This window comes from Ursus arctos, unplaced genomic scaffold, assembly GCF_023065955.2.
Source record: "Ursus arctos isolate Adak ecotype North America unplaced genomic scaffold, UrsArc2.0 scaffold_14, whole genome shotgun sequence".
NCBI lineage: Eukaryota > Metazoa > Chordata > Mammalia > Carnivora > Ursidae > Ursus > Ursus arctos.
In genome coordinates, this window is record NW_026622808.1 from 17,754,141 (window position 1) to 17,771,296 (window position 17,156).

The 17,156-nt window shown below is 47.4% G+C and overlaps 1 protein-coding gene across 5 annotated transcripts in view; it reads left to right on the forward strand.

Annotated features, from left to right (window-relative positions):
- The first annotated feature begins 11,568 nt into the window (after window positions 1-11,568).
- Window positions 11,569-17,156, forward strand: part of INSR (insulin receptor) — a 125,588-nt gene continuing 120,000 nt past the window's right edge. For all 5 annotated transcript variants that reach the window (XR_007191803.2, XM_048227205.2, XM_026481311.4 and 2 more), the window contains exon 1: window positions 11,569-12,060. Coding sequence is in view for 4 of the 5 variants with exons in the window: in XM_048227205.2 (XP_048083162.1) it covers window positions 11,961-12,060 (100 nt within the window). In the remaining variant the exon portion in view is untranslated. The remainder of the gene's footprint in view (window positions 12,061-17,156) is intronic.

Sequence of the window (17,156 nt, forward strand, 5' to 3'; positions counted from 1 at the left end):
GGAGTGGGGTGGGGATCTTGGAGTCAATGGAGTTCACCTCTGGGTCAGGCCAGCTCCTCAGCACTGGCAGTGAGGGGGTGTGGAGTGCAAGGTCAGAGCTGGCAAATGCCCCCCGTGGGGACAGTTCAGAAACAGAAAAGGGGTTTCTTGATCACCCCCCACCCCTAAACTGCTGTTCGCACTGCATCCCAGTGATGCTGGCTAACATGTCCAAGAGTGTTCTTCTATTTCTATTTCTTTTCTTTTCTTTTTTTAATTATCTTAAAACTTGGGCGCCTGGGTGGGTCAGTCGGTTAAGTGTCTGCCTTTGGCTTGGGTCATGATCCCAGGGTCCTGTGATCAAGTCCCCCATTGGGGTCCCTGCTCAGTGAGGGGCCTGCTTCTCCCTCTGCCCCTCTCTCCCTACCCCCTACTCGTTCTCTCTCTCTCTCTTGCAAAAATAAATAAATAAAATCTTAAAAAAAATAAAAAATTACCTTAAAACTTAAAAATTTTATTGTAAAAACCTTTTAGAGTAGTTTGAAGTTTACAGAAAAATAGAGCAGAAAATACAGGGAATTCCCATATCCCTTTTTTCTCATCTCCCCTCAATTTCCCATATTATGAATATCCTGCATTAGGCTGGTACATTCGTCACAACCAATGAGCCAACACTGATGCATTATTGTTAACAGAAATCCATAGTTTACATAAGGTTCACTCCTGATGTTGTATCTTCTTTTTTTTATTTGAGAGAGAGAGAGAGCGAGCCCAGGAGCAGGGTGAAGGGGGAGGAGGAGAGGGAGGGGGAAGGGGAAGGGCAGAGGGAGAAGCAGGCTCTCCGCTGAGCAGGGAGCCCGATGCAGGGCTCGGTCCCAGGACCCTGAGATCATGACCTGAGCCGAAGGCAGATGCTTAACCGACTGAGCCACCCAGGCGCCCTTCTTCTTTGGGTTTTGACAAAAGTATAAAGACGTGATTTCACCAGCACAGTGTTATATAGAATCGTTCCACTGCCCCCCAAGCCCCTGCACTCCACCTGTCCATCCCTTGCCCTGAGCCCCCTGCAGCCACTGATCTTTTTACTCTCTACATAATTTTGTCTTTTTCAGCATGTCCTATAGTTGGGATCTAGGGCATGTAGCCTTTGTAGAGTGATTTTTTTTTCACTTAGCGATACGCATTTAAGGTCCCTCCTTTTAGTTTTTTTTTTTTTTTTTTTTTTTTTTTTTGCTTTAAAAAAGTCATGGTAAGGGCACCTGGGTGGCTCAGTTGGTTAAGTGTCTGCCTTTGGCTCAGGTCATAATCCCAGGGTCCTGGGATCGAGTCCCACATCAGGCTCCCTGCTCAGCAGGGAGTCTGCCCCTCCCTTTCCCTCTGCCTCTCTCCCCAGCTTGTGCTCGCTCTCTCAAATAAATAAATACCATCTTAAAAAAAAAATCATGGTAAAATATAAAACTTGCCATTTTAACTATTTTTTAAAAGATTTTATTTATTTATTTGACGGAGAGAGAGAGCACAAGTAGGGGGAGTGGGAGAGGAAGAAGCAGGCTCCCAGCGGAGCAGGGAGCCCGATATGGGGTTCGATCCCAGGACCCTGGGATCACGCCCTGAGCCGAAAGCCGACGCTTAACGACTGAGCCCCCCAGGTGCCCCCATTTTAACTATTTTTAAACGTACAGTTCAGTGGCACTAAATACATCACAACATTTGTGCAACCTTCGCCGCTATCCATTCCCAGAACTTCCCCCGCCAGCTTTACTGATGTATAATTGACAAGTAAAATTGTATACACTTAAGGTATACAATGTGATGATTTGACATATGTATACTTTGTGAAATGATTGTCACAACTTGGTTAATTAACACAGCCATTACCTCACATAGTTACGTTTTTTTGTTTTGCTCTGTTTTTTGGTGGTGAGAATGCTTACATGTTACTCTCTTAGCAAATACCCAGAACTTTTTTTTTTTTCTCTCATCATCCCAAACTGAAACTCTGTTCAGTTAAACAACTACCGATTATCCGCCTTCCTCCTTCAGCCCCTGGTAACCGCTAATATACTACCTGTCCATGGATTTGTCTGCTGTAGATCCTTTACATGGAGTCATAACACTATTTGTCCTCTTGTGCCCGGCTTATTTCATTCAGCTTAATATCTTCAAGGTTCATCCCTCTTGTAGCAGGTGCCAGAGTGCCATTCCTTTTTTTTTTTTTTTTTAAAGGTTTTATTTATTTATTCGTGAGAGAGAGAGAGAGGGAGAGAGGCAGAGGCAGAGGGAGAAGCAGGCTCCCCACAGAACAGGGAGGCCGATGCAGGACTCAATCCCAGGAGCCCAGGATCACGACCTGAGCCGAAGGCAGACGCTTCACCGACAGAGCCACCCAGGCGCCTGCCATTCCTTTTTAAGGCTGAATAATACTACATGTATGGATGGACCACTGTGTCTTATCCATTCATTCATCAATGGACAATGCTGCTGTGATCATCGGTTAAAACCATCTGTTTGAGTTCCTGCTTTCAATTCTTCTTGGGTGTATATCTTAGAGTGGGATTACTGGATCATACAGTAATCCTTGTGTCTTTTTTGTATCCTGTGTTTAAACTGGTGAATTTACTAGGTGGACAATGGCATCTACCTGTTATTTTCACTCATGTTTCTTTGGTTAGAAGTAAAACCGAACATCTGGCCGCGTGGCAGTTTTATTTTCTCTTGGAAACAGTCCCTTAATACCATTTGCTTGTTATCTGGGAGGTGGAACCCTTATCAACTTGAGAACACCCTTTATATATATAGGGTCCATATGGAGATATGGACCTCTTTTGTGTCTTGCTTGTGGAATGTATCTCCCCATTCTGTTGCTTATATTTTCATCGTGGTCATTTCTTTTTGGATATGTAGACATTTTTATTTTCATGAAGTGAAATCTTGACGTTGTTATTATGTTTTTGCTGATATTATGCTTAGCAAGTGCTTTCTCTTGGAAGACTGATACACACCCAATTTTCTATTCATTTAGTTGGGTCTAGCAGGATAGAACAATCTTAAGTTTGGCAAATTTTTAATGTGGCAAATTAGATTTAAACTCTTTTTTAGATCTAGCTTTTATTTATTCTTTTTAAAAAGATTTATTTATTTACTTGAGAAAGAGCACACATGAGCAGGGGATGGGGGGCAGAGGGAGAGGGAGAGAGAGAATCCTCAAGCCCACTGACTGCTGAGCACAGAGCCTGATGAGGGTCTTGATTCCAGGACCCTGAGATCACGATCTGAGCCAAAATCGAGAATCGGATACTCAACTGACTGCGCCATCCACGCGCCCCTAGATCTAGCTTTTATTTTTATTTTTAGAAGATTTTATTTATTTATTTGACAGAGAGAGAGACAGCCGGAGAGAGAGGGAACACAAGCAGGGGGAGTGGGAGAGGAAGAAGCAGGCTCCTAGTGGAGAAGCCTGATGTGGGGCTCGATCCCAGAATGCAGGGATCACGACCTGAGCCAAAGGCAGGCACTTAATGACTGCGCCACCCAGGCGCCCCTAGATCTAGCTTTTAAATATACTCATTAAAGACTTTACAGATTTCCGTCTCAAATTACTGAACGATTTTCTCAGCCTCATTTACTGAATGATGGTATTGGAGAAAATTTTTCTCTTTCCAACTCCAACTGATTGGGAGGCATCTTTAAGATAAATTATTTAAAAATGGGATATATTTCCAGGTTAGTTCTTCTGATATACTGATTCAACTCCCTGCCTATTCTTGTGCCTATTTGAATTTATTTCAGCTTTTTAATACTTTAATATCTGAAAGTGTTATTGCCGTCCTGATTACCCTTCTTTTCCAGATTTTCTTCTCAGTGCTGATTTAATTATTCTGTGGATTGGTGGTTCCCAGCCAGGAGTTTGCAGTCTGGGGCATACCTGGCGATGTCTGGAGACAATTTAGATCGTCACACCTGCGGGCGTAGAGATCAGAGATGCCACTAAACATCCTATAGCCCCCACGACAGAGAATTTTCTGGCTCTACGTGTCCATTTTCCCAAGGTTGACAAACCCTCCCCGAGATGAACTTCAGAATAATTTTCATGTATTCTTTTAGATATAAATTTTGATATGGAATTGGATTTATATATATTTGGGGGGGGGGCAGAGGGAATGCCCCTATACAGTGTTCTGTTTTTAAGTTCTACTTTATGTCCCCCTATAAAGTACTATAGTTTTCTTTTAATAGGTCAGAGACTGTTAAATTTGTTCCTCTGCGTTCATTTTATTTCATGTGGTAGATACGGTGATGTTATTCTGAAAAAATGTCTCTGTCTTATGCTGATTTTTGAAAAGGGAATTAACACACACAGTTTAAACAATCCAAACAGAAAAAGGTTAACTAGTTTCCTGTGTATTCTTTGAGAGAAATTTCATGCATCTAGAAATGTCTGGGGATAGGTCTATGTCAGCTTCTGTTGCTGTATCTCACGCTCTCTTTTAAAACACAAATGGTCGCATTTCCCTTGCGCTATTCTTCATTTAACTTTTTTTGTATAAAAAGAGTATATACCTTGCAGATTTCCTCATCTTAGTACATGTAGATTTAACGCATCCTTTTGTTAAAAGGTCTCAGTGTCCGTTCCACTGGCTGTTTTCCCATTATTTATTTATGTTAGAAAGTTTTCTTTGAATTATAACTTTTTATGTACCGTGTTTCTACCCAGAGTCGGGTAACTCACTCACAGCCGGGAGGAACCTGTCCTGTACATGGCAGCATGAAAAGAAATGCTTTTGAGAAATAAAAAGATCTCACGTGCGTTCCATCATGTCTTTTCTCTTTCTTGAGAGCTGCACTGGAAGGAGGGCAAGTAGACAGGAGAGGCAAACACCTCGGTGCCCATACTTGCAAATGAGCTGGCAGGCCTCCCTGAATAATTGTTTGGTCTTACTCAGGCACAAATAGTTCCCCACGGAAGCTTTCCCATCTTCTAAGCATTTTATTCGTTCAGTCCAGTTACTATCTAAATTCTCTGAAATGAAACGAAGCTGCAGTCTTGACAACAGCTGTGCAGTCAGTAGCTCAGAAGCCAGGAGGAGCCCCTTACTCAGCAATGCCCTGGGGGGCTGTACGTTAGCTACATTGCAGACTTCATAAAGTGTGGGTTCAAGGGTAGGTTCAAGATGGGAGCATGGGGGCGGGTCTGATGACTGAAACTCCAACGGATAATGGACTAGCATTCAGCCACACAAAGGAGTGAAGGGCTAATCCACGCTACAATAACGGACGCAACTTGAAAGCATTTTCCTAAGTAGTGAAACGAGCCAGTGACAAAAGGTCACATGTTACATGATCCCATTGATATGGAATGTCCAGAATAGGCAAATCCAGAGAGACGGAAAGTAGATGAGTGGTTGCCAGGGGCTGAGGGGTGGGGAAATGAGAAGCGGTTGCTTACTGGGTACGGGGTTTCCATTTGGGGCACTGAAAAAAAATTTGGAGCTGGTGTGACGGTTGCACAATGTTGTGAATATCCTAAATAATCCTGAATTGTACACGTGAAAGTGGTGAAGATGGCAAATTCTAGGTTATGTGCCCTTTAGCACAAGAAAAAAAAAAAAGAAGCAAAACAGTAACCGAGTGTATTTGAGTAGGGATAAGAAATGGAGGTTTTAAGAATCACAGAGCTCCGTGGAAGCGGAAAACATACCCCCCAGGGGAGCAGGACTGACAGACATCAAGCTGCGTGAGCACGTCTGTTCTCTCTTTTTTTTTTCTTTTTAGATTTTTAAAAATTGAGATATAATTGACATATAACGTGGTGTAAATGTAAGTGCTACAATGTGTTGGTTCGATGTGTTTATATATTGCAATATTAACACAGCAGCATTAGCTAACGTCTTTATCATGTCACATATTTATTTTTGTTAAGAAGAGTTAAGATTTAGTCTCTTAGCAACTTTGCAGTTTATAATACAGCATTGTTGACTGTAATCACTCTGTTGGGCATTAGAACTTGAGAGCTCATTTATCTACTAGTTGTAATTTGTGTCCTCAACCCGCGTGCCCTAATTCTCCCCTCCCCAGCCCCTGGTAACTACCATTCTATTCTCTGTTTACAAAAGTTCAAGGTGATTGTTTTCTTTTCTTTTCTTTCCTTCTTTTTTTAAGATTTATTTATCTATTTGAGAGAGAGAGAGAGTGAGAGTGCAGGGATGAGGGGCAGAGGGAGAGAGAGAGTCTTTTAAGCAGACTCTGTCTGAGTGGAGACCTTGATGATGGGAGGGGGGTGTGGGGGGCCTCCATCCCACCACCCCGAGATCACAACCCAAGCTGAAACCAAGAGTCAGACCCTCAACCGACTGTACCACCCAGATGCCCCCGAGGTGAATGTTTTTTTATACCAATGTCACACCCTGCTTTTATAACTTCAAAACTAAAAAAAAAAAAAGGAAAAAAAACCATGAAAAAATATGAGAAGATTGCAAGTTACCATAACTTGTTGATGCCAACTCTATGTGAATGTTTTAAGAGATGAAAAAGAGAGGCGCCTGGGTGGCTCAGTCATTAAGTGTCTGCCTTTGGCTCAGGGCGTGATCCCGGAGTTCTAGGATCGAGCCCCGCATCAGACTCCTCCGCTGGGAGCCTGATAAATAAATAAAATCTTAAAAAAAAAAGAGATGAAAAAGAAAGAAAAAGAACACGAAAAATTTGAAATATTTGAATTGATGAGGTATTTTGAGGAGAATGTATAGGTCTCTCTGTTTCTTGGGGGAAAAAGTTATTTATGTTGAGTCTATGTTTTGTTACAGTGAATATTCTTATAAATATATATATATTTATAAGATATATAAATATATATATTTACACTCATGGGTGTATAACTGTGCTGCATATAAATTCCTGGAAATGGGATGAGAGGTGGAAAGGGTCAGTGCGATTTACTTGTTGAAAGTCATTGCCAAATCACTTCCCATTGACTGACCATTGGTTATACCAGTGATTACGTGAATGTCTGCTTTCTCCCAGATGCTCACATTGTGTTGCCTGTTTTTCTGATCGTTGGCAAATTCAGTGAAAATGATGTGGGCATATCTCTAACTGTGAGGAAAGCTGCACACCCTCGTATATGTTTCAATCCTTTTGTATTCTTTTTCTTTTTTTCCTTTCAGCAGTGTGTCTCTGTGAGCTGCATTCATGTTTTTTGCCACTGAAAATTTGGCAAACAAGAGTTTGGGGTTTTATTTCACTGAAAAAAATACTACGTTTTGTATATTTTGTAATATAAGAGAATGGATGTCCTTTATCTGTCCTTTAATCTCTTCTCACTTAAAATTGTTTTTCTCACTTTAAAAAATCTGATTTTTGACTTTATGTATGCATTTTTTTTTGCTATTCATATAATCTTAGTTTTTACGTAGCCAAATTTGTTATTTTTGGATTTTAGATTTGGGACTTGTGCCTTGCTTACTGAGATATTCCCTACTTTGAATTTATGAAACAATATTTCCACATTGTAGCATCTTTTGGTTTCATTTTTGAATGGCTATGGAGTTCATCAAATACATCTATAGTATTGTCATTGTCGTAGGGGCTCATGAGTCTTCCCTCCTTGGATCTATTAAAACAATGATCTCAGTGGCTAGACTTCCTGGCATTGAACCATCTTTGCACTCCTGGTTCCTCCTGACTCTACTGTTGGTGTTGGTGCTGTGTGTGTGTGTGTGTGTGTGTGTGTGTGTTTTAATTTGCCTGGCTCCTCTTCTTCTTCTTCTTCTTCTTCTTCTTCTTCTTCTACTTCTACTTCTACTTCTCCTCCTCCTCCTCCTCCTCCTCCTCCTCCCCCTCCTCCTTCTTCTCCTCCTCCTCCTCCTCCTCCTCCTCCTCCTCCTCCTCCTCCTTCTTCTTCTTCTTTTTTAATTTGCCTGCTTCTGTTAGTAAATTCTCTATGCTGGGTTTTTGCACTGTTACTCATAAGTGAACTCAGGCTGTACTTTTTTTTTTTTTTGCCTCCTGACTCCTAAGTGTAATATATTAAAGCAGGTTTCCATGACAACACAGGAGTCTGGATTTACATTTGGTTTCCTGCTTCAATGAAATGGAAAACAGCTAGATTGAGGATGATTGCACCAGAGGGGACCTGCTAAGAGAAGGCCCCCAGCAGGTTGATGGTGAGGTCTCCCCAAGCCCTCTTTGATGGGCAACAAAAGTGTTCATTGCCTATATTCACAAACTATGAACCAGCTTTCTTTCTCTTTAGATCATGCGTTCAGAGTACAATATGTTTAAATGTCAAACCAAAGTCAGTTTAACAAAAACAAAGTGAAATAAAAAGCCCCAAATAGTTTTTTTTTTTAAGTAGTTTCCAATGTGGGGCTTGAACTCACAACCCCGAGATCAAGAGTCATGTGCTGTACCGACTAAGCCAGCCAGGCGCCCCACCCCAAATAGTTTTTCAAAATATAAAACTTTTGATTTTGCTATGATGCTAGACCCCACGCAAAGCTGCCTGAATAGTACAGAGAATCTCTATGTCCACACTCATCACCAGATTCACAAATTTTGTCACACTTTATCACATCTGCTTTGTTCTCTTTCTCTGTCTCTCTCTCTCTCTCTTTTTTTTTTTTTTTTGAAATGATTTGAAAGTCGGTTGGAGACATTCTGTCCCTTTATCCCTACATACTTCATTCAGTATGTATTTCCTCCTTTTTTCTTTTTATGATTTATTTATTTATTTACTTGACAGAGAGGGAGAGAGAGAAAGTGCACAAGCAGGGGGAGCAGGAGAGGGAGAAGCAGGCTCCCTTCTGAGCAGGCAGTCTGATGTGGGACTCAATCCCAGGACCCTGGGATCATGACCTGAGCCGAAGGCAGACGCTTCACCGACTGAGCCTCCCAGGCACCCCTCAGTATGTATTTCCTAAAACCAAAGACATTCTCTCACATTGTCTCCATACAACAATCAAATTAATATTGATTCAATACTATTATATAATTGATAGACCTTTTTTCGTCTTCCCCAACTGTCCCGGTAATGTCTTACATGACAACAGAAAATCCAGAAGCAACTTTGGTGACTTAATTAAGGTGATGTCTGCCAGCTTTCTCCTCTATGAAGCTACTGTTTTTCCTTTCCTTTATCATTGACAAGTATCTTGCAGAGAGACACTGAGAGACCATGGAAATATTTCTTGATTTTTCAAAACTCTAACCATTAGTTTTGGCATTCACAGATGGTTATTGCCTGAATCAATGATTTGGAGATTGCCAAAGGGTGGTTTTTCTGCTTCTGTTCTAATGATTTTTAAAAGGCAGAGGTTGACTTTCAATTTTTAGATGTCTGTTTTTGGGGGTGTTGGGGGGCTTTTACGAAAGAAACATTGAGCGGTTTCAGGAAGTGGTGGTGTCCTCATTTCCAAGTCACAACTGAAATGATTCTTTCGACTTACACCCAACACACAAGTCCTGCGTCCTGAAGGATTTCCAGAGGACAGCATGTTTCAGCACTCACTTTCTGCGTGGAACTGTGGTGGCTTTTGGGCGCTCCTGTGGATTAGAGGGAAGCCCACAGCTCTGGACAGTTTGCACAAGGAAGAAGGGGAACATTGATCGAACCCACAATTCTTGATACCCTGGGACTACAGCTACCTTCTCTTTGTTCTTCCTGGGTCCATGCTTGCCCCATGGCACAGGGTGAGAGATTATTAGAAAGAAGATCAGATTATGTCAGCCCTTTTGTGTAAACCCCCTAGTGGCTCCCCATTGCTTTTAGGATAAAGGTGGTTTGGGAGGGGGCTTAACATGCTATATCCAAGGTTCCTCCCCTTCTAGTCCTGACTTTGAGTCTACCTCCCCTTCTCCTCTCTCTGTGCCTGGGTCAGTTCGGAGAACACCTGCCTGACTTCCTCTGGGCCCCTGCTCATGCTGGTCTCCCCACCTGGAACCCTTCCATGCCTGCCTTGGCTGACTTCTCCTCACCTGCAGATTGCAGCCCAAACTCACTTCCTCGGAGGGTCCTTCCCTACCCCCCCCCCCACTTTATGCCCCGAGGATTATTTAATTAATGGCCGTCTCCGCTGCCAGACTGGGAGGTCTACAAGGAAACAGGATGTGTTTATTTTGCTCATTGTAAATCCTCATTACTTGTTGCATGTTGATTCTTCCATTCAACAGATATTTATTAAGCAACAGATAAATCAGGCACTGGGTGTAAAATAGTGAAGACTGACACAATTTCTGCTTCGTGGAGAAGGCAGAAGATATACAGAAAACCCCAAGAATTTCAGGAGATACTGGGGTGATGTAAATAACAGGGAAGGGAACAAAGCGATGGGGGGGGCATTTGCAAAGTGAGGTCAGGGAAGGCTCACTGGAGCACAGAGGTGCAGCTGGCCACTGGGGGGACAGGCAGAGGGACAGCCCGAGGCGGGAGTAGTAGGTTTGGGGCATTAGAGGAACAGTGGGCTAAGCCCCTGGCAAACTAATAATATACGTTTAATGGACCAGAGGAAGGATGAGCGCCCTCTGCCTAGAATTGTGCTGGGTACTTTCTCCTGCTTTATTGCTCTTGGACCTCGTCAAATCCGACCTGCAGGTATCGTTATATCCATTACAGGGCTGAGGCCAACCCAGAGAGAGAGAGAGAGAGAGAGAGAGAGAGAGGGAGAGAGAGAGAGAGAGAGAGAGCGCAAAGTCCCGCGTCCAAGGCCACACAGGAACTGAGGGGAGGGGGAGCCTCATTCCACTGGGTTCTGGCTTTCTATAGTTAAGACCCCCCCCCAGCCCCCCGCGTAAGATCATGCCCTATTCGTGAATGACGTTGCTAGACATTCAGACACACACGGACTCTGGGTCTGTGTATTGGAAATCGTGTGTCCACCTGTGCTGTAACCCGGCTCTGTGGGGCCTGGTTTGCTCTTCTGCGAGGTTCTGCGCATTCTCCCAGGTGTCTTTTCTCCAACTTGAACCACAGGCCGCGCCTAAGGCACCCTCGCTTAGCCCTGCCACGGAGCACACTGAGCGCACTGGGCGCGCGTGCACGTGGCTGTCCCCAGGGCCCTGGCGCTGGGCGGGGGCGCCCGCGCGTCTAGTATGAGACGCGCTGGCAGGACTGGGACGAGGGTGACGCGAGCGCAACATTTAAGGGAGTACCAAAAAAACCCAGCGACCAACATAAACAGTATTTTAATGAAATATTTTAAAAAATCAAAATGAACCTCCCAAAGTCCAAGGGAATGAAATAGCAAAAAAGTCAAAGAAGGGATCCGTCTCCATGGGTCGGGTATCTGGGACGCCCCCAAACTCTGAAACGCGAGTCGCGGGGTATTTGGGACGCCCCCTCGGCCGGGGCGCTCGGGGGACCTCCAGCGCGGGGCCCAGGGTAGGGAGGCTGGCGGGCGGGGCGGGGCGGCGCCTCCCCCTCGCGGTCCTCCCTCCACCCCTCCCGGGCCTCTCCTGGGCGCCGAGTCCCTTCCGAGTCTCGATCCGCGCCGCCTTTTCCCGCGACCCGCACGGGGCCCAGCTGACGGGCCGCGTTGTTTACGGGCCGAGCAGCCCTCGCTCCCGCCGCCCGCCCGCCACTCGCCTGCCCAGGTGCCCGCCCGCCCGTCCGCGCGTCCGTCTGTCCGCGCGTCCGTCTGTCTCAGCGTTCGCAGATAGTGGCCCAGAGCGCTCCGGGCCGAGAGCCGGGCGGCCGGAGCGCAGCGAGGGGCTCCGGGCCGTGAGATCGCGGGACGGGGCCCGGGCCGCTGTGGTCCGGGGTCGGGGCCGCCTCCGCCGCCGCGCCGCCGGATTTGTAGCGGCCGAGGCCCCGCGCCCCTCCTGGGCTGTTTCAAGGGCCCTCCCGGGCGGGGGCTGCGGCCCGCGGGCCGCCGGCGTGGAAGAGAAGGACGCGCGTCCCCCAGCGCCGCTCGGGCGGCCGCCTCAGAGCATGACCCCCGCGGGCCGGCGCCGCGCGCTCTGATCCGCCGGGACCCCGCGCTCCAGCAGCCATGGGCGCCGGGGCTGGGCGGGGGGCGGCGACCGCGCCGCTGCTGCTGGCGGTGGCCGCGCTGCTGCTGGGTGCCGCGGGCCACCTGTACCCCGGAGAGGGTGAGTCTGGGGGTCCGGGAGTGGGCGGGGAGCAGCGCGGTGGGGAGGGGACCCTTTGCCAAAATGGAGCCCACCGCCGTGGAGCCAGAGCCCTCCTCGGCGCGTGTGGGGGTGCGGGTGGCCAGGACCGCAGCCTCTGCCCCGCGCGGGGCGGGAAGCCGCTGACCTTGGCCTTTGCCCGCCTGGGCTCGCCGTTCCGCGTCCCGCGTGCGGGCCCCGGGCCGGAGGAACCTTGCCCCAGTGCCCGCCCCTCCGGGGGTGCCTTCTCCGAGCGCGTCTCGGACCCGTGACTAGCCCTCTCCGAGCCCAGCTCGCTCCGGAGAGGCGATACGCGTCCTCTCCGGGTCCTCTGTAAAGTGGGGTCCCTGAGTCCGGGCGGCCTTGGATAGCCAAATGCCGGGGGCACACGGGGTTTGGAGCCAGGGTCGAGGGTGACGGACTGAGGGTCCCTTGGGGTCCCTGCGGATAGGTACTCCAGGGGGAGAATTGTAGAATCCTGTCCCGCTCCCTCGGTCTAGGCCCGTGGCTACGCGGACTTCAGATCCATGTTTACACTTTTGGGTTCTGTTTCCAGATGTCCGGAGGCAAACTCTAGCGCCTTGGCAACAGGGCCTTTGTTGCACAGAAGCAGTGGTGTCTTTATCATGATTTTACGGTGTCACCAAATGCCACGGGCTAACTCTGCACCTTCACAGTGGCCCCCGGAGGTTGATCCTGTTTGCCCATTTCACAGAGGAGTAAACTGAGGCTCCAGTAGGAGACAGTTCGACTTGCCCTAAAGTCAGTGCCAGAGGGAGAACTCAAACCTTTCTGTGTGGTGCCCGAGTGAGGCTCTGGACTGCTGCTGGATGTCCCGTGTCTCCCTGTAACCCCCGCACCCAGCTCCCCTCCAGCGCCACCCTTCATGAAGCACTCTTTACCTGTCTGCCCAGGGAGGTCTCTAACCTCAGGGGAGCCTCTCATATCCCCAACCCCATGGACTTCGCTCCTGGGCCTTCCTGTGCTGGCAGCAGATGGAGGCAAACCCCAACTCCAGCATCCTCCTTGGGCTTGGTAGCAGTCCTTTCTGGTTGTGGGGCAAGAAATGAAGAACCCTCTAAGAGAACATGGCTGGAGTTTCCCACTGGTGTCTGAGGCCCTGCTTTAAAAATATCTGTTGGGTTACTTTTTCAGAATTCTCCATAAAAGGAAATCAGTCATGGTGAGGAAGGGGTCGGGGAGGGAAGGAGCTCCCTGATGCCAAATGAGGTCCATGAGAAAACCCACACAGGCTCTGGAGTTGCCAACCCAGGTTTGCTGAGCTCCTCTCTCTCAGACAGTGGCTCCAAGGCCTGAGTGCTTGGCCTACAGTGGGCACTCAGTAAAGGTGGCCGTCGGCTTGGGTTCTCGTTAGGAAAATCCAGGACGAACGCTAGACCTATTCCAGGTTTTGTGTATGTACGCGCCTGTGTGTGTGGGGTTCCCTGCTCTTCTGTTCCTTGTAGCTTTGGTAATTAATTGTGGATTTATGCCTGGGCTTCCAGGGGCCAGTAGATGGATTTACCACTTCTTTACGTGTTTACAGTTTCCACAAGGGCAGGGGCTTATGCTTCTTCTGTTCACAGCTACGTTTCCAGAGCCTAGAACAGTGCCTGGTGCATACGAGGTGTTTGGTTAACGTATGTGTTCTTGAGTCCATTCGTATTCTTCGTGTTCTCACCAGTACTCCAAGCCATGGCTCTTTTATTCTTCAGATAACGCCTAACTAATATGTACTAATAAGAGCAAACTCTTGGTGGGTACTCTTCCATATGCTTTGGATATCTAATCTCAGTTAATCCTCACCATGGCCCTGTGACGTAGGGTTTATTTTCCCTTTTGCAGGGCCATTGGGCTAGGTGGCAGAGCCCAGGTTTCTTAAAAAAAGGTTGCTCTCTTGACTATGGACTCTGAGAAACAAACTGAGGGCTTCAGAGGGGAGGGGGGTGGGGGAATGGGATAGACTGGTGATGGGTAGTAAGGAGGGCACGTATTGCATGGTGCACTGGGTGTCATATGCAACTAATGAATCATCGAACTTCACATCAAAAACCAGGGATGTACTGTATGGTGACTAACGTAATATAATAAAAAAAGATTATTATAAAAAAAAAAGTTGCCCTCTTGGGCTTGAGCTTCCCTACCCCTGGCCCATGGTAATGGTTAACTAAATCCTATCAACTAAATGAGATGTGATGCCCCTCGGAGGTTTGGAAACTTCGAGAAACTTTACAGATCATTAATCTCTAATGTCACCCGGTAGGGCATTTTGGCTGGGGTTTGGGGGAGCGGTGGTGTGATTTTTTTCAGAAACGAAGGACTTTCTTGGAGCTGTCCTATGGGATGTGCCACCCAGTGCACTCTCCCGTGGAGTCCCTGCTGCTCCACTCAACTGGGCGGTGGCTTCCCCCTCCATGTCTCCTCGGCCTGGCTGGCTGTGGCCTGAGATTACTCGGGGGCATTGCAAAGTTAAAGAATGAAGGCAATGTGGGATTAATTAAAATAGAAACCCACAGGGCTTTGGGGGAGACCAGCGAGTCGGCTAATTGAGGTGTGAGAGGCTTGCTTCCAGAGTCCCGTTATTTCTCAGGTGCCCCTCATTTCTCAAGGGTGGCCCCAGATGTTTCTCTTGTGCGTTCTCTTGCGTGCTTTGGGGCCCCCAGAGCAGAACTTCTGCCTGCTCAGTAACCTCCCTGAGGTTATTCTTAACCTTTGCTTCTCTCCTGGAGCCGGGCCCGTGATCCCTGCCCCACTTACTCATAGAGGTCATGGGGGTGAGGTCCCTGAGGTCCCCACTGCACCCCCACTCCATTGTTGACTTCCATTCTTAACCTGGTTAGAGTAGAAACTCTCCACTTCGGTGCTCTTAATATTTGGGGTTAGCTAGGTCTTGGTTGTGGGGGTGCTATCCTGTGTACCGTGAGAAGTTGAGCCACATGCCTGGTTCCTCCACCCACAACATGCTGTAGCATCTCCTCTCTCCAAGTCATGACAATCCATAGTGTCGCTGGACATTGCCAGCTGTCCCTAGTTGAGAACAACTGGCTTCAGGGAGATAGCCTCTTCCTCATCTAGGGCACTTCCGCACCTGAGTCCCTGCTCTCTTCTCTGTAGTGGGGTCTCCCTGGAGCCTTTCCCTTTCTAGCCTACAGTCAGTACTCCCTGAACCCCGTTGCCCACCACCCACCTCCAGCCTTCCCCTGCCCAGCCTCCCCGGTGGGCCCTAACCACCCTCCCTCCCACCTCTCACCCTCTGCACTGCCCACAGCCTCTGGCTAGTGTCTCCATCGATTTGCTTTGCCCATGGATCTAGTGAAGGTCATCCCTCATCTCCCAAGTGCACCTCCTGTCCCTTCACCCCAGCTGACCTCTCTGGGTCTGCCGCTGTCTACTCCCTCCCCCAGGAAGGCAGGAAGGCACAGTCTCCTGCAGAGTTTTCACCTGCACCTGGCGCGCTCTCCACCTTCCTGGGCTCAGATGTTAGCTCTCTCTTCATAGAGGGCCAGTCCCTACTGCCATCCACTCTCAGCCCAGTTTTGAATTTATGTAGTCAGACTCCCTCTTCCAGAACAGGGGCCATCAAACTACGGCCCATAGGCGGACTCCTGCCTGCCCACGCTGGTTTTATAAATAAAGTTTTATTGGCATCATCTGTGGTTGCTTTTGTGCCCTCACGGCAGGGTTGAGTAGTTGCAATCGCATGGCCCACAAAAATATTGATACTTTGGCCCTTCACAGAGAGAGTTTGTGGACTCCTGATTTACAACAAACCCCTTGCGGATCATGAGGACGTGCCTGATTGCTTGTGTGGTCCCTGGTACAACGTGACTGCATCACGAACGCTCGGGGATGCTGCATTTCCCCCTTCACAGAGAAAGCTGTATTAAAGAAGTTTATGCCCCCTGAATATATGGATTCCAGCGGTGAGAAAATACCGTGATGTTCCCTCGTTAACTGCGTGTATGATCTCAAGTTTTATATATTTGGACAGTCATCTTAGTGTTGAATGAGGATCCCTTGCTGTTGGCTTTGTGTCTGGAACTCGAAAGTGGTGTCTGCTATGAGATTTTTTTTCAAGACCCCTTGTATTAATTTCTATTACGAATACACACATTAGGGGCACCTGGGTGGCTCAGTCAGTTGAGCGTCAGACTCTGATTTGGCCTCAGGTCATGATCTCAGGGTCGTGGGATCCAGCCCTGGTCGGGCTCCCTGCTCAGCGGGGAGTCTGCTTGAGATTCTCTTCCTCTCCCTCTGCCCCTTCCTGCAACGTGTGCGTGCCTGCTCTTGCTCTCTAAAATAAATAAATAAATCTTCTAAAAAAAAAAAGAAAAAGAATATATACATTGGCTTATGTTTTACAACAGGACCTATTTATGGTCTTTTAAATTAAAATAATAAGTAATGCATGCTTATTGCAAAAAATTTACAAAAACCTGGAGAGGAAAAGACAAAAGTCCCTTTGCAACAGTTTGTCCCTAAAATCATCCCATTTCTGTCCTGCGAGGTGACTGTGCTATCAGTTTGCATCTTAATTGTATGTGGGTGTGTGTGCAGAGTTATGTGAATTTTAACCCATGCACAGAGTTGTGTGACTGTCCCCACAACTGCGATACGGAACAGTGCCATCACCCAGATTCCCTCCAGACACCCCTTTATGGTTACGCTCTCTCCATCCCTAACCCTAGCAACACTGATTTGTTCTTCATTGTTTTCTCTGTAGACTTTAAAACATATAATTGAATTAATATTCTTTTTTTATTTTATTTTATTTTTTAAAAAGATTTTATTTATTTATTTGACAGAGAGACAGCCAGCGAGAGAGGGAACACAGCAGGGGGAGTGGGAGAGAAAGAAGCAGGCTCCCAGCGGAGCAGGGAGCCCTACGCGGGGCTCGATCCCAGGACCCTGGGATCACGCCCTGGGCCGAAGGCAGACGCTTAACGACTGAGCCACCCAGGCACCCCGATATTCTTTTTTTTTTTAAAGATTTAATTTATTTGAGAGAGAGAGGGAGAGAGAGAGAAGGACCCTGAGATCATGACCTGAGCCGAAGTCAGTCACTTCGCTGACTGAGC